Here is a 25,879-nt window from a genome sequence, read left to right as displayed (position 1 = left end):
TATAAAACCCATGCTTTGTATGCAATCTGTATTTGGAGCCATATGTTGAAGTTACAGTATATACTCAAAATATAGCTCGAGTTGTCTATATTAGTCCATTTTGGTGGAAGAATGAAGAGAGATCAAAACCTTGGTTTGGACTGGGAGAAAGCAGAAGCACGGATGGTGTCACCTGAACAAATTCAGTGGGTTAGAATATTAGTTCTATGTTGATATTACAGAATTTAAGAATTATCTTGTTATGTTGATTCTAGGTCAAAAACGTAAGAGAGATAAGCTAATATAATCCACTGAGTTATACTCTAACTTGACATTAATACGTATAAAAAAATCCAGACAGCACACACACACACACACCTCATGTAAAACATTGCTTTAAGTTTTAATGTTTATTTCCCCAAGACAGCCTAGCCTGCACTCTACTTGGATAAATTTTACAAGCTAGTTTTCTGCTGCTTCTAGTTTTAAACTTTAACCATGTTTTTGATGACAAGGAATGCTGCAAAAATACTCTAGTTCAACAAAGAGTTATGATCACAAAATAATTTTTATCCATTCTACAGTGTTTCAGAATTACCAGTTGATTTTTAAACACAAAGTAGATATAGATGCTAATGGTGGCTAATCTGGTATGTTTCTTATAGCAAACTGTTGTTCATGCAACACTTGTGCTCAAAGGGGAAGGCACAGGATTTCCTACAATGAGCCACCTTATAAAGAGTTCTTTTTGTACAAATTAATTTATGTCACATTTAATTTAGTGTGCATAACCTCAAAACTGAGGTATTATTCCAATTTATAAAAACCACTTGCATAACTTTTATGCAAGTTTTAAAAATACAAAGTTTTCTCCCTAAAGTGGCTCAAAATAGATTGTTCATGGCTGCCTACATCTAAGATAAAAAGATTCTAAAACAATTGAACAGATTAGGCATATTATTAAAGGTTCAAACCATTACTTGATTTGTACATCTATTCAAACCTCTTCATCGGTCTTTATTCAGCAGTACATATGCACCAAATTCCATTTTAGAAGTTTCCATATCATTTTCATAGAAAACAAAGTTTGAAAACAAATAACATTTAAACACAGCACGGTATTCTACCACAACTGAAACTCTTCTTCTTCTTTACAGGACTCAACAAAATCTAAAAATGAACTATGCTGTAGATTTACCTCATGCAAAGATCTTTATGTTATCTCTGAAAATGAAAAGGATGGCTTTTTAAAGCACATTTTACTGTTTTATACTATTATGGCAACTTGTGTACTGCAACACATTCTATTTTGAGGGAAATTTATGATTTTTTTCCATGCAAAAATCTACACAAATTAGTTTTGATGATATGGAAAGCTTTTCATAGCATCAAACATTCATCTGGTGCAAATGCACAGGGAAACCTTCCTGAAAAGTTTTCTGACTTGAGAAGCAACTAAAAAGCCATACTAGGTAAAGTAGATAAAAACTAAAAACAAACAAACAAAAAAAAAAAAAAAAAAGAAAAAAGAAAAAAAACCTAAAAGAAAAAGAAAAAAAAGGAGGGGGATGGGAGAAGGGAAGGGGTAATAGAAAACACAGGCTGCAGAGTAAACCAATGTCTGCTGCTAAACCGGTCTTTGTTTTCGTGTCCAGTGTACATTAACACTTATGATCTCATTTTGATGATTTACTAGGTTATCAGCCCCCTGAAGGCGAATCAAGCTTGCATGCGTTCACATACAGCACCACAACCATACTCTCGTACACAGTCACTCCAGGACTAGGAGTCTGCTTCATGAGTGAAGAGCCCTAGATTTGAAAGATGAACCTGGCTCCCTATCACTGAGCCAGACATTCATTCAACATTGTCCATTCACACACTGCTTCATAGCAAGGCCTTGGCTCACTTATATGGGCATCTTATTCTCTTTTATGCTTACAAGGCTTGAAGATGACAGTACTGCATTTTACTCTCAATTGATAGAGTAAGTCAATCAATGTTCCTTCTCAGGCACTGAAGATCTGTGACCTGTAGCCCTTTTTACCTTGAACAACCTAAATAAGCATTCATGTAAAGTTTTCGTTACATTTTGCCACTCATTCTCATTCGCACCCACTCGCCATCTTGACCTCATTTGGGCCTTTTCTGTGATTCCAAATGAAATCTTCACATTTTCTTTCCCGATTTAATGCAGCAGCAGATCCCATGAGCCAAGCTTGATGGATCAACCTTTTTATATATATGTATATATATATATATCTCAGTGCTGCATTGTACCTAACTTCCACAACATTTTTCTAAAACTGGAACCCTTCTGTTGGTACGTTGGCAGATGAATTGAAACCAAATGTTCCACCTTGTATTGCCTCTGGAACAAGGCTAGGATCTTCATCAATCTAAGGGGGAGAAAAAAAGATGATTAGTTTTGAAGTATACATAAATAGCATTATAGTAATATCCTATTTTCCCCTAAAAAAGTATGAGAGAGGTGATGAATGCCAACACTGTCCTACCATCCCTTTAGAAAGCTGAAATATTTTGTAAAGGCTTCTTCTTAAGGCCACCGAAATGAGAGGAAACAATATGGATATTTTCCAAAAAAATGAAACAGAAATAATAAATTGGAGATGGGTCTCCATCTTAAACTGAGAGGATGCTCACTATAATTTCCCTTGTACCTGGGCAAATAAAGTTGGTGACATTAATAAAATTAATGCTACCACTTTTAAATTGTAATCTTTGGTTAATTTTAAAATAGCAATTGAAGACAAATGACATTTGGGTTTAAAATAGTAAAATAGCTCTGTAACAATGGATAAATAATATCCTATATGTTTTATTTCTACAGGTTCTTTTTGGAAATATCATAAAATTATGAGCCTACAGTGTAGTTCCTATAAATATGTGTATCATCTGAATTATTCTTTTCACAATGTTAGAGAATAACAAAGAACTGCATGTTGATGTATTAGAAATCAGAAGGCCTTGTATATATGTAATTGTAAATTAGGACTTCCAAAAATCCAACTTTTAAGATGTGTGATAAAAGCCACCCTGAAAAAATATGCTTTTTCTAAATTTTATTTGATTTATCTGCATTATATTCTAAATAGGACTTGATTATCTAACGGACTTGATAATCTAGATAACTTGACCTTCTCTAAGACTCAACAATTTTCCAGTATAGTCACGTGCTGCTTAACAACGGGGATATGTTCTGAGAAATGCATTGTTAGGTGATTTCATCATTGTGTGAACATCAAAGAGTACACTTAAACAAACCTAGATGATATAACTCACTACTGTAATTGTATGTGGTTTGCTTTTATAAGACTGGTGGTGCTGTAGGTTTGTTTACACTAGCATCACCACAAACACCTGAGTAATGAATGCATTGTGGTACAATGTTGTGATGGCTTTGTTGTCACTAGGCAATAGGAATTTTTCAGCTCCATCATTATGTTATAGGACCAGGTTCGTATATGTGGTCCATTGCTGACTGAAATGTCATTATGTGGCATGTAAATCGTATTTTGTCAGGTTAATGTTTGAACGATACATGCTTAACAAAATACGTAATGATATTCCATTTTTTTTTTGATAATGTGGAAAAGTTTGTGGTATAAGACTTATTCTTTAAAGAGTTGAGAAAATCATTTAAGAAATTTACTGGTAGCTGTATTTAATGATTAAAATTTTCTGAGGAATAATTGCTTTAATTTTAAATTAACTTTTCCAAAGAGGCAATACTAAAAATAAGTTAATGTTTTAATTTCAACTACCATATACTGACAACCTGAAGATACTTTTGTACACTATACCTTATGTTATATAGTAACTTATATTTCTTCATGATTTATTATTTTGATTTTATCTATCTATCTTCATATTTGTTTCTGGTCACCAACTAAAAATAACAGGATATAGTCAAATATTAACTATTGTCATAAAGGATTTATTATAGGATATACTAGTAACACCATTTTGTTTATAAACATGTTATGCTATTAAAAATATAAAATGTAAGAACGATAAAGACAAGTTGAAAATAAAGCTTGACCTGTCCTGTGTCAAAAAAAATCCTTAACTTTTTTGCCATTAGAGTTAGTACTCCTCTGAATGCCCCGAGACTCTAAAGTATTAAAATAATTGTTTATGAAATAAGTGACAATTCTGTCATATCTATTTTAATTCTATTCCCTCCAAAAATATATACATGTATGTCCTAGCTTACTATATTATTTCATCCAGACTTAAGTTTATACATAAGACCAAGAAAACTAGAAAGTTATTAAATACATCATCTGAAGAGAAGAACTGATCAATGATCTCATAGGCCAATTTGTAGATGTCTTCATTTTCATGATTTTGAAGTTGTTCAATTTTCTCCAGTCCTGCAAGAGATTTTATGAAGTGAAACAACGGTAGTATTTAAAAAGTAGTGATAAAAAAGTTATAATCTTGGAACTAAATAATACAATTTTTGAACTGCAAATCTACAATTTTGGGGAATCTACTAAAAAGGTGAATCTTAAAATAAAAAGATTTTATGCAGAGATATAGCATATTTAACTTAAAAAATTTAACAACCTGAGTGGTTTAAATGCATATAAATGATTAAGTTAGCAATAGGACATGTATCTATTCAGCAGAATACTATATACAACCAATGTTTATAAGGATTAATAACATGTAAAATTGCTCTTTGTTAAAAGCAGATTGTTTCTTTCTAGTATCTGCCAAGTTTTTCTAGTCAGCATGTATGAAAAAAATTTAAAATACTGGTGATCAATATATACAAATGTTAAGACATATGTTAAGAATAATGTAAAATGATTAAGATCACAGTATTTCAGGAGAAAATAAAATTTCCCTGTAAGCATTAATGAGTTTATTAAATCATAGGCAAAAACACAAAAAACATAAACTTAACCTGTTGATATGCAAATTAGATCTTGCTTTGCTTTTTTTAGGACTAATAATTTTAAGGTCTCTGAAATAAAGTGAAATTGCCCTTTCATGAATGTTCCTCCTGTATTCCTTAAATGGCATAAGTTGTTTTGGGCTCATTTCTCATTCTATACACTCTACTTATTGGGCCCTTCGATTAAAAAATTTAGCTGCTAATGTAGGCCGAGGACTGCTCGTCTACAGCTTCAGATGTATAAAATTTAAATGTCTATATGATAATTCTACCAGGATGTGAAATTCTACCAGGTACCTAAAACTAGAACTGTCCAGAACACAATTTGCTATTTGCCTTTACTCAAAATGATTTTTCTTCTCTATGCTTACTTGGTGATAACAACAATTTGAAATCTGAGAGAAAACCTAAGTTCCCCTTTCCCTCAATACTCTACAATCAAATCTCAAAAACTTCAGTCTATCCATTTCTTGAATCTTGTGATCTCCCCTTTGTCTCTATCATCAGTGCCTTCATTTACTGTGGTCCAACCACTATATACTTTAACTAGTTTCCTGCCTCCTGTCTCCTGTGAGTCCCATTCTTCTGATTTTCATGCTCCATCTAAACATACTAATGGCTTACCAAATAAAATCCTGCAGTGGCTTCTCATATCATACCCTATGGCAGAATCCATTGGGAAGCTTATAAGATATAGATTTCTGGGCCTCGCCTCTAGTGAGTTAGGCAACGTTCAAGATCTATATTTTAATTTTAATATGTAAAAATAAAAATTTCATAATTAAAATGTTCACATGATAAAAAAAGTAAACTATTTTTAACTATACTTTTAAAAAATTTTTCTGGTACTCACTATCTAATTAGTTCTCTAACACTATTCTCCATCTTCTGTTCTTAACTTAGTTACACATTATTTTTTTGTTATTCCATGTCATTTTAATAACTTTAAAAATACTTATTTCTTACTTATTTTCAAGCCTCTGAACTCCTCCACCAAGTAAGTTGAAGATGTGGTTCTCCTACTCTTATTGTTACCTCTCCCTTCATTATTTCTCAACTTTTCTCAGAAATACCTTTACTTTTATGCTTAGCTGGGTTGATAACATTTACATTTTGTCCCACAGCCACATTACATGTATTTGTCAATTCTAGAAAGCTAATAAGACGTGTTGTTTACATTCCAGGTGGCTCTGGTACATAGCCAGATTTGGGAACTACTGCCCTATAGAATAAAGTATTTGCTGTGCAACAGAGCTCATAAGACTGCAGGAGCCTGCTTATTGTCTATGTCTTAAGCTTCATCTTTTGGCAGTTTCTACACCATACTTTGTGATTCAGCAACACTGAACTACTTATAATTTGCTGAATGCTATTTCTCACCTCAGACTTTGCTCATGGTGTTATCTCTGCCTGGAACACCTTTCATCCCTTTTTACTTTATTAATCCTTATTCATCTCTCAAAATCCAGCTCAGGTGTCACTTCCTGCTTCTTCCAGGATGGATTAGGTATTTCATTTTGTTGTATATTTCTATTAGGGTAATTAGCACATTAAATCAGTTCATATTTATCTCCATGACTAGACTACATGTCTTGTGGGCAGAACTGTGTCTTGTTTACCACATCTTCCAAGTACCTTAGAGTACAGCGCCTATTCTATATGGAAGAACTGTGTCTTGTTTACCACATTTTCCAAGTACCTTAGAGTACAGTGCCTATTCTATATGGCAGCAATTCAGTTACCTAAACATATGCAAGAAGCTGAGCAGAACTGTACATATAGAACATAGTGTTTACTTTATTCTGTTACTTGATTATCTAAGACAGAAAAATACAGAAGTGCTATATTAGTCAGAAAATAAAAGTAGTTAAAAAAGCATTAAAATGTGTAATAATAGCTTATGATAAACTTACCTCCACATTCTTCTATAAGATTGGCTATGGTTTCTGCCTCATCTTCAGCCATTTTTAATATATTACTTAATCCATCGAGTACCACTTGTACAACTTGTGCATCTTTTACAGTCAGCAAGTTGCAAAAAGGTGGAATAACATTTTGTTGGATTAGGTAGGCCACCTGAAGAACAAAAACACTATGATATAATAAAGGTAAGTGAACGCTGTGTATCATATTATTTCACTGGAAAAATTCTGACTTTAAAATTTTGAGCATGAAATATGACCTCATCTCTCACATGCTGTTAGACTATACTAACCCAACTCTCATTTCTTTTTCATGAAATTTATTTATCTTGAACTTAGAAGAAAAAATAAAGTTGAAAATGAATAACTCAACTTTATAGGAAACATTTCTTTGCCACAAGGAGTACTACTTTCAAAGATCCTTTCCTCTTTAATATTAAGAAATTAAAAAATTAGTTAAGAGGCTGGATGGTATTTTAAAAAACTAATTTTTCAATGTCAGTACATCCATTAGCTCTTTAGTAGCCTCATATTCCTGGCCACCTTCAATTGGTTAGGTAATATTTTCATAATATTTTTCTATCATTTTTTTATTTTGTTATTTTCATGTATTATATTTATAGTCTGCTTTTTATCTGTAATTAAGTGGATTCAATGCTCACCATCAGTCAACAGGTTATTTGTGACAACTGTCAGTTTATTGTTTATCAGTTCCAAATTTATCTTTTTAAACTACCTGCGAAACATACCTGGGACCTTTAAAACTCATTTTCTTTTGCCAGTTGACACAATGTCATTTGCCCAACTCAAGAGTGAATGCCTCTTTAAATTTTATGCCCTAGGCACCACACATTCCTCACTCTAGCTCCAAGTCTTTTTGTTGAGTTTAGTCTCTACACAGGGCCTGGTAAATTTTGTTGTTAATTTGTTAGGAGAATCTGTGAGCCAGTTTCATTCTGCTCAATTCACCTAAAAAGTCCTGTTTTTTTCCTTAATACTGTTAAAGGAAAAAACAAAAACAAAAACAAAAAACAACCCTGACTACAAGTGCTTCGATATTACAATGGATTAGAAAATTCCTGTAGGCCAAATTGAAAAGAGAACACTTGTATTTCATTTACGTAATATAACTCGAAGAAGTCAAGGTGACACTTTCTTCTGAAAAAAAATTACAGAATGTCTGTTGCTATTATTTTAAATTATGTTTTACTAAAACCTAAATCTTCAATCACCTATACTGTTATTTTACCAGTTTTGAGAAATAAATAAAAGCTGAACTTACTTGATCTTTCCTTCCACTAATTGTTAAGTTACTTATGGCCCAAGCAGCTTCTTTCTGAGTGCCAAAATCCCCCTGTAAAAGCAAAGCAAAGGAAATAAACTGCAATATAAGATAAATGGGAAAAATGTTTTCTGAAATGATTTTTCAACTGCTTTTCCCCTCAAGTTTACTTCTAGCCTTTCTATATGCACACATAATTTTTATTTATTAAGATAAGTCTTTGGACCCAATTTATCCTCAACAAAAGGCACTTGTTTTTGTAAAGTCTGCTAGCACCAAATTGATTGATATGTATTAATGTTCAATAATATCAGATTAATTGAAGTCAGGGATAAAATAAAATTAGTAAAAAAAAAATGAGAAAATGTACAATTTCACTTTAATCAAAGAAATATCAAGTTAAAATATTCTTTTAAACATATAAGCTTTAAAAATGATAATGCCCTCAATTAAGACTTTGATAAAACACTATCTCATATATTGCTTTTCAAGTACAAATTGAAAAATATATTTAAACATCATTTAAAAAGTCATTTGTATGATTTAGTAATCTCACCTTTGAGAACTTATCAATAATTTAAAACAAAGTAATATTATGTTTCTATCATATAATGTCTTAGTAGCACTTAATAGTTAAAAAGTAAAAGCAACTCAAATTCTCAACAGGGGAATAATTTACTAATTACAGTAAATCTACTGAATGAAATAATAACCAGTTATTAAATATTAAGAAGACAAGCAACTTGGAAAAATGCTTATGATATACTGAGAAAAAAATGTATGCAAATAGGAATGAAAATTAAAACTGCAGGTGAAATATCTACTCATCAAATCCAAATATCTGTCAGTAAGGCTGGTAAGAGTACAAAATGGTACAGCCCTTTTTTAAAATTAAAATTACTAGGGCAACACTGTTTAATAATATCAAACAGGCTTCAAGTACACAATTCGATAATATGTCATATGTATATTGTGTTGTGTTCACTGCCTAAAGTTAAATTTCCTTCTGCCACCAAATATTTGACCCCTTTTACCTCTATCTACCTCCCTCTGCTCCCTGGCAAAATCTTTATAGAGGGGGGTGGGCATTATATAGCAAAATTTACATATATGACTATCTGTAGATCTAGTAATTCCAAATATAACCTGGTAAAAAACATGGAAAAAACTTACAAACTATTCTTTAAAGTACTACTTAACAGCAAAACACTAGAAACATCTTAAATATCATAAAATAATAAATTGGTTGAATACATTATAGCACATCCATACAGTGGAGTACTATGCAGCTGTAACGGGAGTGAAAAAAAAAAAAAAAGAAAGAATAAGGGATCTCTCTACATGTGATCAGGATATATTTTTTAAAAAAATATTTTTAAAAAAGCAATGCGAGAAGAATATATGGAAGTCTACCTTCTGTGTAAGGAAGGGTGGGACTAGGTATGTACATAGGCATTTGCTTATACTTAAAGAATGGAAGAATAAACCAAAAACTAATAAAAATGATCATTTGTAAAGGAATGGAGACAACAGTGAGAAACGGACAGAAATATAAGTGAGACCTCTGTGTCCATACCTAAAATAAGGTACATGGTTTTTACTTGGAAACCATATAAATGCTTTATATAACCAGAAACTAGATAAAAAAAAAAGCTAAAGTTATTTTCCCAAATAAAAAACAAATAACCTAACTGTATATCAAGTTGGTGGTTTAACCATTCATACAGGAATTATTTCAAGTGTCACATTATTTTTAAGTACATCACTGATGGAATATATGCCAAAGACAAAAACCCTCAAAGAAATCTCAGAAATGACAGAGTCATGTTACTGGCAATGTGGTCTTGTTATTTTGATAGATTTTATATTACATATCTCAATATATCCTCAATTTTTCTAGGAAGATTCCAGCACAAAAGAGATGAAAATATGATATCAAAGAAGTGAAAATAAAAACATGGTTATCATAAATAGCTGGTAATATCCAACAGCTTCCTTTCATTCATGATTTGTTTCTTACAAATTCTCATGTTCACATTACAATATATTTTTCACTTTCTAAAAAAAAAACTCACCTATTTTGTTCTCTCAGGCCTAGAAACAATGACAACTTTGATCATCCTTAGCACCTGAACTATGATCCTTAAATATCATTTGCTACAAGAACGAACACCTGGGAGAAATAGTTTACTCAAGATCTAGATCAGAAAATGTAAAAGATAAGCCTGGGAATCAAGTCATATCCAAAAGACAGGAAGCTCTCAAAAACTACTTGGGTAACGTAAAAAAAAACCCCACAGATACCAAATTTAAGAGGTTCCCATTGGTCAAGGAACAACCCAAGTGTCAGAAAGAACTATAACAAACTAAAACTTACAAAAAAATATTAAAAAATCCATAATTTCCTAATGACACTAAAAACTCTACCCTAGTCTCCTTTTGAGATTGTGATAATGAGCAAGAATTAAGCGTTAATCTTGCTTTCCCTATATGAAATATGTTTCTGTATAAACCAATAGTGGAAAGAAAAAGCTCCTGATTGAAGAATAATGGCTAATCCATAAAGAATAACAGAGTTAGAAAGTCGCCATTTTGTAGTAAAATAAGGGATCCAGGCAATGATCATCACTGAATGCCTAAAAACCATTAGAAAGATTGACGGGTAACTTTATAATAAGCAGCTGCAGTAGGCCGAGAACACCTGAGCTCACTCATCAATTTTAATATCACTAGATATAGAACAGATATTACCTGTCTCCTGATGTGAATCATTAGGAAACACAGAGTAGTGCTTAAACATTCTTGCCTAAATCTTAAGCCTGATCTATCAGGTTATAGGAAAGTAGCTTCTACTACCAATGTATAGTAAACAAGGAGGAAAATAAGATAGATATTATCTCTTTAATTACAGATCAGTATTCAGAAAAAACCCTCATGCTGTGATTGTGACATTTTAAATTGTCTCTTTCCCAAACATTAATGTATACATGAAATATGATACACCATATGAATAAACAGCATATGAACAAACAGCATACTTGCTGTTTGATCTTGGGCAATTTATTTGTCTATACCAGTTTCTTCATCTGTAAAATGGGGATAATTTTTAACTCATAGTATTAAATGAGATAATATGTTTAAAGTGCTCAGTATTAAATTATTGTATTAAATTATTGTATTAAATTATTGATATGCAAGCATGTATAATCAGTAGTATAATATGAATGTTTAAAAAATCCCAGGATAATGATAATTTTGGTAAAAGAAAGATACAGAGGAAGGGCCGGGGTTCCTGAAATGTTTCTTGTATATAAAAACTGCTGGGTTTGAAGAGTTTTAATAGTAATACCACTTTGCTGTAATATTCATGCAACTGTACAGATTCTAATTAAATAAATGAAGAGAATATAGTCACATAATTTGTTAAATTTAAACCCCTGTACTCTTACTCAGATACATACAAGATGATTTTTCTTACCTTATCCAAAAGGTGTATTATCATTGGGACAAGATTGGCATCAATTACTGCCTGAACCTGCTGCTGATTTCCTGCGGTGATGTTAGAGAGGAACCACACTGCTTCCTGTAGAACAAGATCCCTTCAATATTTCTCATTAAAAAACAAAATCTGCATCTGAACTGAAAAAAAACTCACGTTCACTACAATGTCCGAATGATTTATTATGGAATGAGTTCCCTAATAAAAGTTTTAGTAATCTCAACTCCTCTATGCCTTTTTCATATTTTCTTTGGACAAACTGCTAATGGCCCTAATCCAAGTTATAGAGAACTAATCCTTCTAGAAAATTCTTGAAAGCAATTTCTCAAACACTAAAACTCAAAAGAAAGTTGGCTGAATAAATAAATACTAAGGAGCCAATAAGCTGTAATACAAATTCTAAAACTACTGTAAGCAAGATTCAGCATCCCTTCACATAATGTTTTATTTTCTATTATATTCTGATCAAGAGTCTTAACCAAAGCAGCTAAATCTCAATATGATAACTGAGATATGAAAAATGAAAGTGTATTGTTTAAATATACTTATTTGTAACTGTCATTTGCTGCACCACTTCTCTCAAGAGCTAAAGCAGAACCAGATGTTTGATTGCTTTATTGGTCTACCTTAATGATCTTTTAATGCTACCCTTTTCACCACAATGGTGCTATTTTCGCCAAGACGTTTACAAGTCTTTTACAAGTTTCATAGATAATAAATGTACACTGAAACCAGTTAGCATAAAATAAAGCAAAATATCTACTTAACATCCTATGTAGAACTTTACTATAATATTCCAAACTTAATAAATTGAAACATTTTCTCCATTTTAAGAAACTAGTAAAGCAAATTTTACTCCAAAAACTTAGTATTAGCTAGTGTGCAGTAGGCTCTTTTGGATCAGATCACAGGACCACATTTAATGAACCTGTTAGAGATTTTAGGGTGCCAGGCTACTTTGGTGAGCTGTTCTTGGGTTATAATCATTGGCAATGTTGTAATCAACAACCCATGTATTTCTACAACAGCCTCAGATGCACTCCAATATCAGCATCACCAGTCAGTGCCCCCTTTCCATAGCCTCCACAAATACGCACATGCATGCACACACACACACTCTATTAAGTATCTATAAAATATTAAAACTAGATTACTTAACTTACATCTTAAAAATTTCCAATCATACATTTGACACCCAATTATCTCTATTTCATCATTTCCATGAGAGCCAAATGTGTGCTGTTTACAACTGATTTATGAAAAATCATATACTAAGACATGTTACAAAGAGTAAAATATTTTATCTTCTCATAATGTCTAAATGACAGCTTATATTAATTATCATTATAGATAGTTCTTAGTCCCTAATTTAACAAATGAAAGCTACTGATATTTTATATGCTATTAGATAGTATTTTAAAATACTTACTTTATTAATTTTCTCTTTGGGATGTGTCAGAAGGGCTGGGAAATGTGACAGAGCATCACAGTTCAAAACTACTTGTGTTTGCTCATCAGTTCCAGTAACAATGTTGCCCACAGCTCGAAGTGCAGCAGTCTGAAACATGAAAAGATTTAATGAGATGTTGTACTATGTGAAATATTCCTTCTTACTACAGAGATGTTTTAGGAAGGTTATAAAAGATATATTCCATTCATTCATTCATGCCAACCCATCTTTTTTGAGCAAGTTGTGTCAGGCACTGATTTAGAAACAGAAGAGTGAATGAATATGTCAGACACAAATCCCAGCTCTTATGAATCTTATACTGTTGTAGAAGTCAATCAATAAACAAATAAGAATAATTTTAGATAATAATTAGGGCCATAAAGAAAATAAGGTAGTACTTTTGATTTCAGATTCAGTGTTTCAATAAGTTAACCAAAAAAACAGTGCCACTCTGAAGAAATCTATTTAATATATGAGATTTCACTATCACATCAACTTGAGTTATCAATTATTTTTCTTTAGTTGTATTATTTTCTGTTAAGTTAAAGAGTTTTTTTGTGGCTAACTCTTCCTTCTACAAGACAAATAACCCAGTTTTTTAAAATTGAGATATAATTCACATAACACAAAATTCACCCTTTCGAAGTACACACAGTGATTTTCAGTATATTTAAAGTTGTGCACCCGTACTATGTAATCCCAGAACATTTCCATCATCCCAAAAAAAGGATATCTGTACTCACTAGTATAACTCCCATCATCCTCACTCCCAGGTTGCTGTCAACCACTATGCCTGTCCCTTTGGATCTGCCTATTCTGGACATGTCATATAATTAAAATAAAATAGTAGGTGGCCTTTTGTGTTTGACTTCTTTTAACATATGCTTTCAAAGTCCATCAATTTTGTAGCCATGTATCAGTACTTTATTCCCTTTTCTGGCCAAAGAATATTTCACTGTATGGATATACCTCATTTTATTTAACTATTCATTAGTTGATGGACATTTGGATTGTTTCTACTTTTTGACTATTAATAATACAGCCATAAACATTTGTGTATAACTTTTTGTGTGAACATGTGTTTTCAGTTCCTTTGGGTATATACCCAAGGGTGAAAGTGTCAGGTCATATAACTATGTCTAACTTTCTGAGGTACTGTTGAACTATATTCCGAAGAGTTCAATTTTACAGTCCCGCCAGCAGTGCATGAGGATTCTACTTTCTCAACATCCTTTCCAACACTTGTTACTGTCTTCCTGATTTATAGCCAGCCTGGTGGGTATACAGTAATATTGCACTTCCTTAATGACTAACGATGTTGAGCAACTTTCTCATGTGTTTATTGATCATTTATATGCCTTCTTTGGAAAACTGTATTTAAATCTTTTGTCCATTTTTAAATTGGGTTATTTGTCTTTTTACTGCTGAGTTGAAGGAGTTCTTTATGTATTTTGGATATAAGTCCCTTTTCAGAGATATGATTTGCAAATATTCTCTTCTATTCCATAGTATGTTTTTTCATTTCCTTATAAGTACAAGTTTAAATTTGGGTAAGGTCTAATTTATCTTTTCCCTTGGTTACTGTGGTGTCATATCTAAGAAACTACTTCCTAATCCAAAGTCCTAAAGATGTACACCTATGTTCTCTTCTAAGAAGTTTGTACTTTTAGCTCTTACATTTAGATGTCTGATCTATTTTAAATTATTATTTTTTAATATGGTGTGAAGTGGGGCTCCAACTTCATTCTTTTACTTGTGGAAAACCAGTAGTGTCAACACCATTTGTTGAAGATTCACAATTTGTTGAAAAGACTTTTCTTTACTCATTGAATTTTCTTGGCATCCTTGTTGAAAATCAACTGATCATAAATGTATGGGTTTATTTTTGGAGTCTTGGTTCTATTTCATTGATCTATATGTCTACCTTTATGCCAGTATCACAAAGTCTTGTTAACTCTAGATTTATATTAAGTTTTAAAAGTGAGAAGTCCCCAAACTTTGTTCTTTTTTAAGATTGTTTTGACTATTTCTGGGCCCCTTGTATTTCTATATGGATATTGTAGAAACTTACAAGATTAGCATTTAAGTTTCTGCAAAAAAAAAAAAAAAGGGCACCTGTGATTTTAATAAAAATTGCATTCAATCTGTAGATAAATTTGGGAAGTACTGCATCCTAACAATGCTAAGTCTTCCAAATCCATGAATCCATAGACATCTTTTCACTTATTTAGGTCTTCTTTAACTTCTTTCAAAATGTTTGGTAGTGTCCCAGTGTCTTTAATAAACAAATTTAGAAGAGGAAAGAAAAAAAAGAAGAAAGTTGTAGAGTAACAAAAACATAAAGACACTGCTACCTAATGCAATGGTCGACCTTGTTTGGATATTGATTTGGTCAAACTATGAAAGAAAATATGAAGCAATCAGTAAAATTTGGATACTGACTGGATTTTAACATGAACATTTTTTTAAAGTGGTCTAATGATATTATAGTTATGTTAAAAAATAGCTTTTCTTTTTAGAGATGCACACTGGATGAAATTACATATCAGAGATTTGCATCAAAATAATTTGTGGGGGTGGAGAGTAAGCAGAGGTACAGAGGAAACCCACATGAAAGTTCATTACACTATTCTATTTTCCCAAATTATGGTATGAAAGTTGAAAATGTTTTTAAAAATCTCTATCAGTTATCGGGTAATGTATAGAACTTTAACTTTCTTTGAGAGCAAGCTAAAGAAAAATTCCAAGCCCTATTTTCTCAATTAAGTCCAGTATTAGAACTGAAGATATATTCTGAAAAAACAAAAACAAAATACAAACAAAAAACCTATACCAAGATATAGGTACCACTATTAAGAAATGCAAACTTAATAATAAATGCTTAGTATGAATATTTAAAATAAGCCACGGATACCCCTAAATGACAAACTATTCTATTAATCAATGCTTTCTGCGTTGTGCGGGGGAGGAGGTAGATGGGGTAAACGGGGTCAAATATGTGACAGAAAGAAATCTAACTATGGGCGGTGAACACACAATGCAATATATATATGCCTCACTGTTGAATGGTATACCTGAAACTTACTGAATTTCGTTAACCAACATCACCATAATAAAAAATAAATAATTAAATATAATTAAAAATAATTTTTTTAATGTAAAAAAATGCTTTCTGAATTTAGTGAAGTACTCCCTCTATCTTTAAAATGCTTTAAAATTTAAGGCAGTAGGTCTCCATTCTACTGTACGTGAGTATCATCTAAAGAGCTTTTTAAAGCCCAGCTTTCTAGGAAATAGCCTAGATTTACTGAAACAGAATCTCTAGAGGTTGAGCAAGGGAAATATAAAAATTTTTTTTTAAGTATCACAGTTGATTTCAATGTCCAGGAAGGGTTGAGAAATAGTGAATTAGGTTAATAGTTTTCTTTATGCTATTATTTGGCTTTGTAGATGCTCAGTCATTATAAGATTAAAGCATACTATTTACCTCAGAAAGGTAGGCAGAGCTTGCTGCATCTCCCTTTACCACTGTAGTCTGACACTTACTTCTTATAACATTTGTCTGAACTTCTCACTCTCTCTCTTTTTGGCTCTTTCTAGATGCAGGTTCTTTGAGATAAAGCAATGAACTAAAAATAATTTTTGGATATGTAGAAGAGTTTTAAAATAATAAAAGAATAAAACAGAATTAAAGAAAAATATTTAAAATAATTCACAGGAAACAATTTAGGAAGCAGCATATTTAAGTTATCACAGTGCCAGTGAAGCTAAGCATTAACTAAACTTGCCAGTGCAGTGGAAGAGAGTAAAAAAAGATAATGGGGAAGAAAAATAAGAAGAGTTAGGAGAGTAGAAGAAAAAAAAGAGAACAGGAAGAGTAGAAAAATAAAAGTATCGATACTCATTTCTGATGCTACCCAAGTTGCTAAATGAACTGCCCTGGTCTACATTATTAATCAGTAATTTACAAAGGAGTTGACTTGCCTTTCTTTTTTTTTAATCGGGGATGGGTTGGGAGAGGGGGGAGGTTTCTTGCTGACCTGTAGTAGTTTTATTTTCTCCACCTTTAAAATGGGGATGTAACTCACTCTTTCCATCACAAATATGTTGTTGCTATTAGGCTAAAAATTTTAAACTAATGAAATTGTCCCTCTTTGAATGTCATGATTAAAGTAATTAGTGGTAAGAAAAACTTATGCTTTTATCAACAACAAACTCACCTGAACTTTAACTTCCTGATGGCTGAGCAGAGGAACCAAATGAGGGACTATTCCAGAGTCTATTACCATCTGTATCTGTTCATTGCCAGCATCAGTAAGGTAAGAGAGGGCCCAGACTGTATCTACCAATATCTAATGAAGAAAATAAAAATTCAAACAGTCTTTGAATATTTTACTTTAATAATTCTCAACCATATAGACTAATCTATGATTGTTCTACTACCTTCATTCTTTTTCTCTCACCTCAATTCACTGGAATCTTAATCTTTATTATACTAAATATCATCATCTATGAATGTCTGTATCAAATACGTACATCTTTAAGTCACATTCAGAATATTTAGGTTAAGTTTGATCCCAATCACAGACTAGTATCCAATCTTAATCCATTAAGATACAAACACACTACATAGCACATGAAATAGGAGAAAAATACATTCTCTTTCCCAAAAAGAGAATGTTCATACTGAGGGATAACAGGCCAAAGGACATTGTGGTAAATGTATATAGTTGGAAAAAACATATGTATCCAACATACACACCAGCTCGAAACATCTGGGCTAGATGGAAAATTCAAGGTGTTCTCTAGTATCATCAGTACCAGGCAGGTATGTCTAAAACCAATACTCTAGTATTAGGATTATAGTAGTTTCATCTTGTCCAACCACTTTGCTTTGCCTTATAAAACTGGAGGCAACTTCCCAAATAGTGGAAATCTCCCACAGCTGCAGATCCAGACATTAAAGCAACCTGTGAAATCTATAATCAAAAACCATGTTCAAGGTAAAAAAAAGAAAACACATAATTTACACCAACTGCCAAAACTACTTACTAAAAACAAACCCCAAAAAACTTATACTAAAAAAAACGCCTGTAATTTTTAAATGATATATTTTAAAGTATATCAGGCCATTGTGTTTCATCTTTCTTTGCATGTTAAGTATTAATTAGAAATTGTGGCCAAAAGGACATATGACAAATTGTTAAACTGCTACATAAATAATACAATTATTGACAAAGATAACAGGAACGATAATTGTGCCTGGAAATTTACTTCCAAAGTCTTTTAAGAATATGGACTCTATGTCAAAAAGAAAAGCCAGAAAAGTTTGAAACATTTTAAATCCTAAACCAATGATATGTTTAAAACAGCCAAGAGGCTCCTAGAAGAAAACAGCACTTTGCTACTGCTCCTTTCAGGAATTTAAGAAAGCTCTATGAAAGCTCATTTTATTCATGTGACTTCCTTTACCCATTACATATATCCCCAGCTTTGCTAAAAAGAAGATGACTGAGAAAATTCATACATATACAATGGTATCAAAATATGTGAAACAACTAAATTTCAACTTATAAATGTAACTTACTTTTTTCCCCCTGTAATATCAACATATGCCAAAATTTGTTGATACAGGCAAAAAATTTCAAGTTACTTGTAAATGACATTTTTTTAAAGGCCCAATAATAAACATGTCATTTATACGCTCACATCAAAATTAGACTCAATCTCATGTATACTTTTTATATCAAAGTTAATATTCTGTGGTAAGCTTACAAATTACAATTACAGTATAATTTCAATGTTTCTCTTATGGTTTGTGGAAGCAGTTTTGTTTTTATTTTACTTTTTAGTTCTGGAAGGCCTGATTTAAGAATTTGCTGCTAAGTGTTTACCTAAGAAAGTTTTTTTATTTTTAGTAAACATTATGACTTAGTAAATGTGCTACTAAAAAAGAACAATGCAAATTGGCTTGAGAAATTATATCAAAAGTAAAATAAAAGTTATACTCTCAACTGGATTGTTGTAAACAGGTGTAAAGAACACAATACATCTCTGAATACGGTCAACCGAGATATCTGGTTTTCTGGTCGAGATAAAAACTTTGAGATTAATCTTTCTTGGAAATCTTGTAAAAGTAAAACATTAAAATTTATAATTTAATCAAAGACTTTGGCTATAAGGAGCCAAAACCAAAAATTGCTTATGTATTTTTTAAAGATTCTAGACTACCTGGAGCTAACAGAATATATCATTATAGAAAAGATTATATTCATCTAATGAATTTTGTACATTATGTCACTGCTTGCTATAGCATAATTTTAATTAATTTAATTCGTTGCATATGCTTTAGAGAGATCCTGGCAAAAAAGTATTACTCTAGAAACTTTACTGTAAAGGAATGAAGGAGCTTATCAAACACTGGTCATCATACCAAACTGTTTTTTTAAAGAAACACACAAGTTCTTGACTGTTGCTTAGCACTTTATTCATGTGACTTCCTTTACTCATTACATATATTCCTAGCTTTTCTAACACAGTGAAGGCTAAACTGGCTTTATAAACAGTCAGGGAAGTTCTCATATTCATATTTCCTGAACTGCTTTTTCCTTTGCCATTTGTGTTATAAGAATAAGTAAGATATATTTATTATGTTTAAAATCTAGTCTGCACTGATTTTTTTCCCCTTATCATCTGAATATTTAAGAGTTATCTTTATAATAACTGAAGCCACTTCCAAAGTCACTATAAATGGAGAAATAGAATAGAAATGAAATTAAAGAGCAAATGATGTCCATGGCTTGGTGTATGTATATGAATACAAAGTCATGCATAAAGGCACATACATTTCTCTTTTTTATCTTTCAAAAAAACCAAAAATACCACTAGGTATATGTGTTCTCTCATTGGCCAGGCTATCAAAATGAGCTGCCATTAAAAGGTCATGAACAATTAAAGAACTTCCAATGTGAATTTTTACAACATTAATACACACACGTTATTACCCAGACGAAAACGAGAGGCTTGATTTCTTTACTGAAATTACACTTAGTGATGTCGGTAAGCACAGAATAAATATAAAAATACCAAATGTGAATTACAGCTCTTGAAATGGAAAAATCTGATAGAGTACACTGACAAGATGTCCAGTATAACATTTTCTCCCCTATGTAACAGGGGGAACCCTAGGCATACATATGTACACAACACATATAAAAATATGATAGGAAGCATTTACTCACATTTACGTCTGTGTGATGAATTAAAACACAAAGAGCTGGAAGAATCTGGAGAAAGAAATATACAGAATTTAAAACATACATAGATAAACACATACACATAATGGTATTTACTTAAGTTTAAAAATAAAAACAGAAACACTTGTTTACCTCCTGAATGGTTTCCATTGGGGGTGGTGGGTCTTTGTGCCGACATAAGTTGACCATAACCCAAGTAACATTTCTCAAGAACGTTATAGGAATAGATGGACTTATGAAGGAAAGTAAAGGTTTCACAACTCCAAGACTTATGACATAATCTCTACACTGTGGCCCATCACCTACAGGAAGAATTTATTAATTCAATAAAATACAGTAGGCAATTCAGAAAACAAAGCAATGGGTTCAATGTGTCGCTTCCTATATTTTAACCAATTACACTATTTAGTTTTATATAAGTTTTAGACAGTAATAACCAAGTTCACATTTTACGTCCCTGAGCCAAGAGAAGCAACTTAAGGTACTAAGTTTTTTTTCACATTATTCACATATTCAGGTTTATAAATAGCTGCTCATCTATGAAATGTTTTTATGCCATCTAAACACTAGAAGCCTAAAGGTTCTTTAAAATATTTTTGTGAGAACTGTTGCTTTTTTTTTTTTCTGTATGAGAGAACGATATTTGCAGAATTTATATTGATGATCCAATATCACAGCATCAAGAGTATTAACTGCAAATTACTCTATACACTTAGAAAATTATGTCGAGGAGAAAGGGGCAGCAAAGAACCAATACTCTATTGGGCTCAATCCCAGATCTGCTGAAACTGAAACTGTGCAGGTCCAGGACTGTGTGTTTTAACAAGTCTTTCATTTGATTCTTATAACAGGCTAAAGTTTGAAAATCACTGCCCTAGGCAACTTCTAAATTTAATTTCTGTATCTAGACTGTCACTGTAACTTCTAGTATGAAAGTCATGTTGAAGTATTATATTCCGTAAGTGAAAACACTTTTCTTTGCACTATGATATTTAGTGATAAAATGCTTATTCTTTTCGCATCCATGTATTCTAATTAACTCTACAATGTCACTGAACTAAAAACCAAATATTAAGGTGCTGTGTTAACAGTTCTTAATCTAAAATTTGGTATAAAAGGAAAGGAGTGAGGGGCCTTGGATACACAAATGACAGTATTCCTAATAGCAATATATTGTATGCCAAGAACAGTTTACAGAGAAATTCCCCCTTTTGAAACTCATAATTGTGGGAAACTAACCATCCCTTGCCTTCCATCTTGGTCCTCAAAAGGGTAATAAAGAGAAGGTATATCAAAGCAATTCTGATTACTATGGAAGAACAACAATGAATCTGTGGTAAAAATAAACTTTAATATCTAGGGACACAATATAATTCAGACCCCAGATTTTTTCCATTCTCCACCGAGGATAGATTTTTGAATTTTTGAGTTTGGGTAAAATGTAGGCTCTAGTTAAAAAAACAAATCCTTGAAATATTAGAATCGTCTTTCATTATTCTTCCTGGAATCATTTATCAGAGAAAACCTGAAAGTATGATAATCATGATGTCCAACATTTAAATGAGACTGTCTATACAAGTTACAGATATCTCCTCTTTATGATGACGGCATCATAATGATAATGGATAACATTATTATATTTTAATGTACCAAAACCCACAAGAGATATAAAAATTTTAATTTAGACTCTTCTCAGAACTGCCATTATGGAGAAAAATTCTGGTTTAAGTTTTGCCTCTTCCTTTTCTCTCATTACATACTTTCTATAATTGCAAAAAAAGCTAAGGAATAAAACAGATCCCAACATAATAAAAGAGGAACGGAAGATTTAAATCATATACATATTTCATAATTATTTAAAAAGTTAAATATATTGACTATTTAAAGATACTACGGTTATCATATGCAACAAATGTTCATTTTGTTTACTATGGTTTATACTTAACAGCTATAGTTTCTGTAAATGATTTCACAAAATCTAGTACTGAAAAAGACAAACATTTTTCTTTTCAACTACTAGTAGTCATTTTTATTATATAGTATATGATAACAATTGTTGGACTAGTATTACAAGTTTAAGACAAACCTATAATATTTCCCAATGCCCACACTGCTTGTTCACAGACATTTTGATGAGGCGAATGGAGAAGCCTCAGGAAAAGTGGCACAGCATCTGAAGAAGGAAAACATAAAATTATTTAAGTTTAAACATAGTTAGATGTCAATTATATGTCAATAAAATTGGGGGTGGGGAGTAAGGTTGAAGATACTATAATCTAAACCAAAAATCAATCTTGTCTTTTCACTGAAACCTCAAAAGAAAGAAAGCTATCAAAAATAAATTTGAAATATATTTTTATTACATGATTTTCATTAGAATAACAGCAGTGGAAAATTTTTGGCCAGCAGACTACTTATTTAAAATAAAAATGACCGTTTTAACACACAAATGTCAAGTTAAGGTGGTAAAATTTCATTCACAATTAAACCTGGATTTAATTCCAATTTTAAGATTAATTCATTATATATTAAGCATATCTTCAAATTTAAAATAATATCACATGGGTCTTTAGACTGGCCAGTGATTCCTGTGCCACTTGAGACCTTCTGAATCATAAATTGATTCTGTTACCCAACAATAAGGATGGGAAACACAGAGAAAGGTTTGTATTTGAACAGAATACTGCACTGAACAAATAATTCTTCTATTTCCTTTCTTCCTTCTGGTATCTTTGAAAAATGCTATTTAAATACATGTAGCTCAATCATGCTTACTTATAATAAAAAGTAATTTATCCATTATATTTGGTATATTAAGACATACTAGTGGTGCTAAAACAAATTCTAGGTCTCTTTCCTAGTCTTTAAAGAACACATAAACAGAGAGTAAGGGATTAAGATACTGTCTTGGGATTATAAAATTTACTAAACAGTCAATCATACAAAACAAAACCAAAAAATCCCCAAAAGAACAAAAATAAAACCACCTGCACCTACAATTAAACTAATTTTATTAAGACTTAAGGTAATTATTGTTTCTATATAATATTACAAATATAATAAAATGCTTACATAATATTTTTGTTCCCCTTCAAAATCATGTAGTAGTGCCTAAGATTTTAACAAGTTCAGACTAGTGTACTGCCTACACACTTGAAGAGGATTTTAAAAGTACTTTCTTCAAGATCATTAATTTCTTTGGTAAAAGAATCAAATAGTATTCATGAAAATAACACATTCAGGTTATTTCAATAATTTCCCACATATCTTTTGGAACACAAAAGAAAAACAATTCTATTATAATAACAATGAAAAAAAATTTCAAGGCATTCTTTCTATAGGATAACTTTACAAAAGATTTCTCTAAATCATACCATAGAAATCTCATTAAAAGAGGCCCAGAGGCAGTATGGCAATGGAAAAACACCTTTATTTTTATGATGTCCTGTAAAGTGTTAACTACAACAAACTACCATAATTAGGAAATGTCAGATTTAGAATCAAATGAATTTTGGAAACAGAAAATGTCAGTCACTGGTACAAGATGATCAAAGTAACATATTTACGCAGGCCTATTTCAACCTCCTTATGTGATACTGGGGTTATGTGATAATATTATTTTACAGTATTAATAGCTCTATTCTTTTAGTAGAATCTGTTTATTTTTTGCTAATTTATTATTTTTTTAAATCAGAATTTTGTCTATTAATAACCAACTTACTGGACTGAACTACTGCTTGAGTTTGTTCAGAGGTTCCAGATGCAATGTTTGTCAAAGCCCATGCAGCTTCGAACTGTAAAGAAGGACTACAAAAAACAAATAATTTTAAACAGCAGGGAATTTTACATTGGCCCAAATACCTACCAGCAGGTTATTCCTTCACTCTAGAGCATTTAAAAGTATTGACTATTTTGTTTCAAAAGGTATCTATGCACTCAGCTCTTCTTTTAAACCTCCAATGACTATTTAAAATATCTCTTCAGTATAAAAAGCACACATGACCTCTTCAAGAATCCTTATTTTTAGTAGGAACTCTTTATTAAGATACCTACATGTTACTAGTCAAACAGTTTTCTCAAATACCTATTTAGTCAAACTATTTCTTGCAACTTTGAAAAAAGCTTAAAAGTTACATGTATCAGTCTCAAGTTCCTCTCTGGCCTTTACCTTCATCTCTTGGTGTAAAGACACATTACATTGTTTTCCACTTTGGCTTTTCAACTCCATCTCAAAGCCCTTTTCTTTTTCATTTAAAGATCAAACTACCTAGAAAATCTTATTTTTTGTAAAGGATACATTCTAAATTATTTCTTAAAATAATGTACTCACTTGTCATCTCTCTCAAGACAATGGACTAAAATAGGCAATATTCCAGATTTTATTAAGTCATCAATTGGTGGATTTCGATCACTGGACAAAAGCTTCCTATAAGAGATACACATACCCTCGTTAATCATATATAACTGATACAGAGATTATAATAAAATTTGAATATTTGGTACAAATACGCTCTCTGAAAGTTACTTTTTAAATTTATATAATGCAACCTTTTCTCTATTATAAAAAGGTTCATTTATAAATTTATAGAGGTTATTAATTAGGGGAAATGGTAGACATGAACCATTTTACCTCTTTTTTGGGCAAAAGCAGGTAAGCTACTGGTACAAGTTTATAGCTGATAATAGTGTCCAATATTTCATGCTATTGTACACACCAAATCAAAGGTCATAAAATCTCAACATTCTCATCTCAGTAACTAAAAATGAAATGAGCACAGCAATACATAGGAAAATATCCAAGAGATACTGGAGATATTAAGGTGAACAAGAGAGACACATCCTTGCTCTCATGGACCTCAGAGGGTAAAACAACAAAACTTAGTGACCATTTACCATGTGGTAGACTGTAGGTTTATCTGATAGCCCTCAATGTGGCCTAGCCCAAATCTTGATCCATTTAAATCCTCTGTTCTAGTATATAAGGGCAATGTTTAAGAAAGCTTAATCAGATCATTTGCCTATGTAAACCAAGTGATGGTGACTTATTTACTACTCTATCAATGTCAACTCCTTCAACTAGCTTTAAACCACTCAGGTTGGCTCCATTTACCTAACTAACCTCATTTTCTGTAATTCAACAATAGGTCAGTTGTCTATCCCACCATTTCAATCTCATTTCCAGGCCTTTCACCATCTTATTCTCCATGCTTGGAATGTCCTCTTTTCTATCTATTCAAACTCTACCTATTCAAAGTCCATTTCAAGTTCTATATCTTCATAATACCCTCTCTGAATTCTAAATTCTCTTAATTACTAAAAGAATATTTATACAGCATACACCTACATTTGCTGTTGAGTGTCACTATTTTATATAGTTTTGCCTTCCTAATTAGGTTCTAAACTTCTTACAGAGCAAAAATTATACAAGCCTTTTCACTGTATTTTCTGTAATACACAGCACAATTCTTAGCACAAAGTAGGAAATAATCTAGTCTTTCCTTTCATTAAATAACCCAAATTTAATGAAAGAAAATTTGTTTTTACTACTTCACTGGAGACATCCT

The 25,879-nt window shown here is 31.7% G+C and overlaps 1 protein-coding gene and 1 non-coding gene across 4 annotated transcripts in view; both read right to left on the bottom strand.

The window, feature by feature from the left end:
• Positions 1-358: 358 nt before the first annotated feature.
• KPNA4 (karyopherin subunit alpha 4) overlaps positions 359-25,879 on the bottom strand; it is a 53,564-nt gene continuing 28,043 nt past the window's right edge. For all 3 annotated transcript variants that reach the window (XM_039857429.1, XM_039857428.1, XM_039857430.1), the window contains 12 exons: positions 24,646-24,741; positions 24,037-24,122; positions 22,402-22,488; positions 20,448-20,617; positions 20,301-20,345; positions 17,280-17,411; positions 13,039-13,167; positions 11,589-11,693; positions 8,111-8,182; positions 6,820-6,982; positions 4,282-4,376; positions 359-2,378 (listed from right to left, as the gene is read on the bottom strand). In XM_039857429.1, the coding sequence (XP_039713363.1) occupies positions 2,280-2,378; positions 4,282-4,376; positions 6,820-6,982; positions 8,111-8,182; positions 11,589-11,693; positions 13,039-13,167; positions 17,280-17,411; positions 20,301-20,345; positions 20,448-20,617; positions 22,402-22,488; positions 24,037-24,122; positions 24,646-24,741 (1,279 nt within the window). In that variant the 3' untranslated portion in view covers positions 359-2,279. The remainder of the gene's footprint in view (positions 2,379-4,281; positions 4,377-6,819; positions 6,983-8,110; positions 8,183-11,588; positions 11,694-13,038; positions 13,168-17,279; positions 17,412-20,300; positions 20,346-20,447; positions 20,618-22,401; positions 22,489-24,036; positions 24,123-24,645; positions 24,742-25,879) is intronic.
• On the bottom strand, positions 12,505-12,831 carry LOC120599223 (small Cajal body-specific RNA 7). Its single transcript, XR_005651833.1, has one exon.

The sequence above is a fragment of the Pteropus medius genome, unplaced genomic scaffold (genome assembly GCF_902729225.1).
Source record: "Pteropus medius unplaced genomic scaffold, Ma_sr-lr_union100, whole genome shotgun sequence".
Lineage (NCBI taxonomy): Eukaryota > Metazoa > Chordata > Mammalia > Chiroptera > Pteropodidae > Pteropus > Pteropus medius.
Note: the sequence above shows the minus strand (reverse complement) of the source record. Positions and strands in the feature narration are given on the sequence as shown.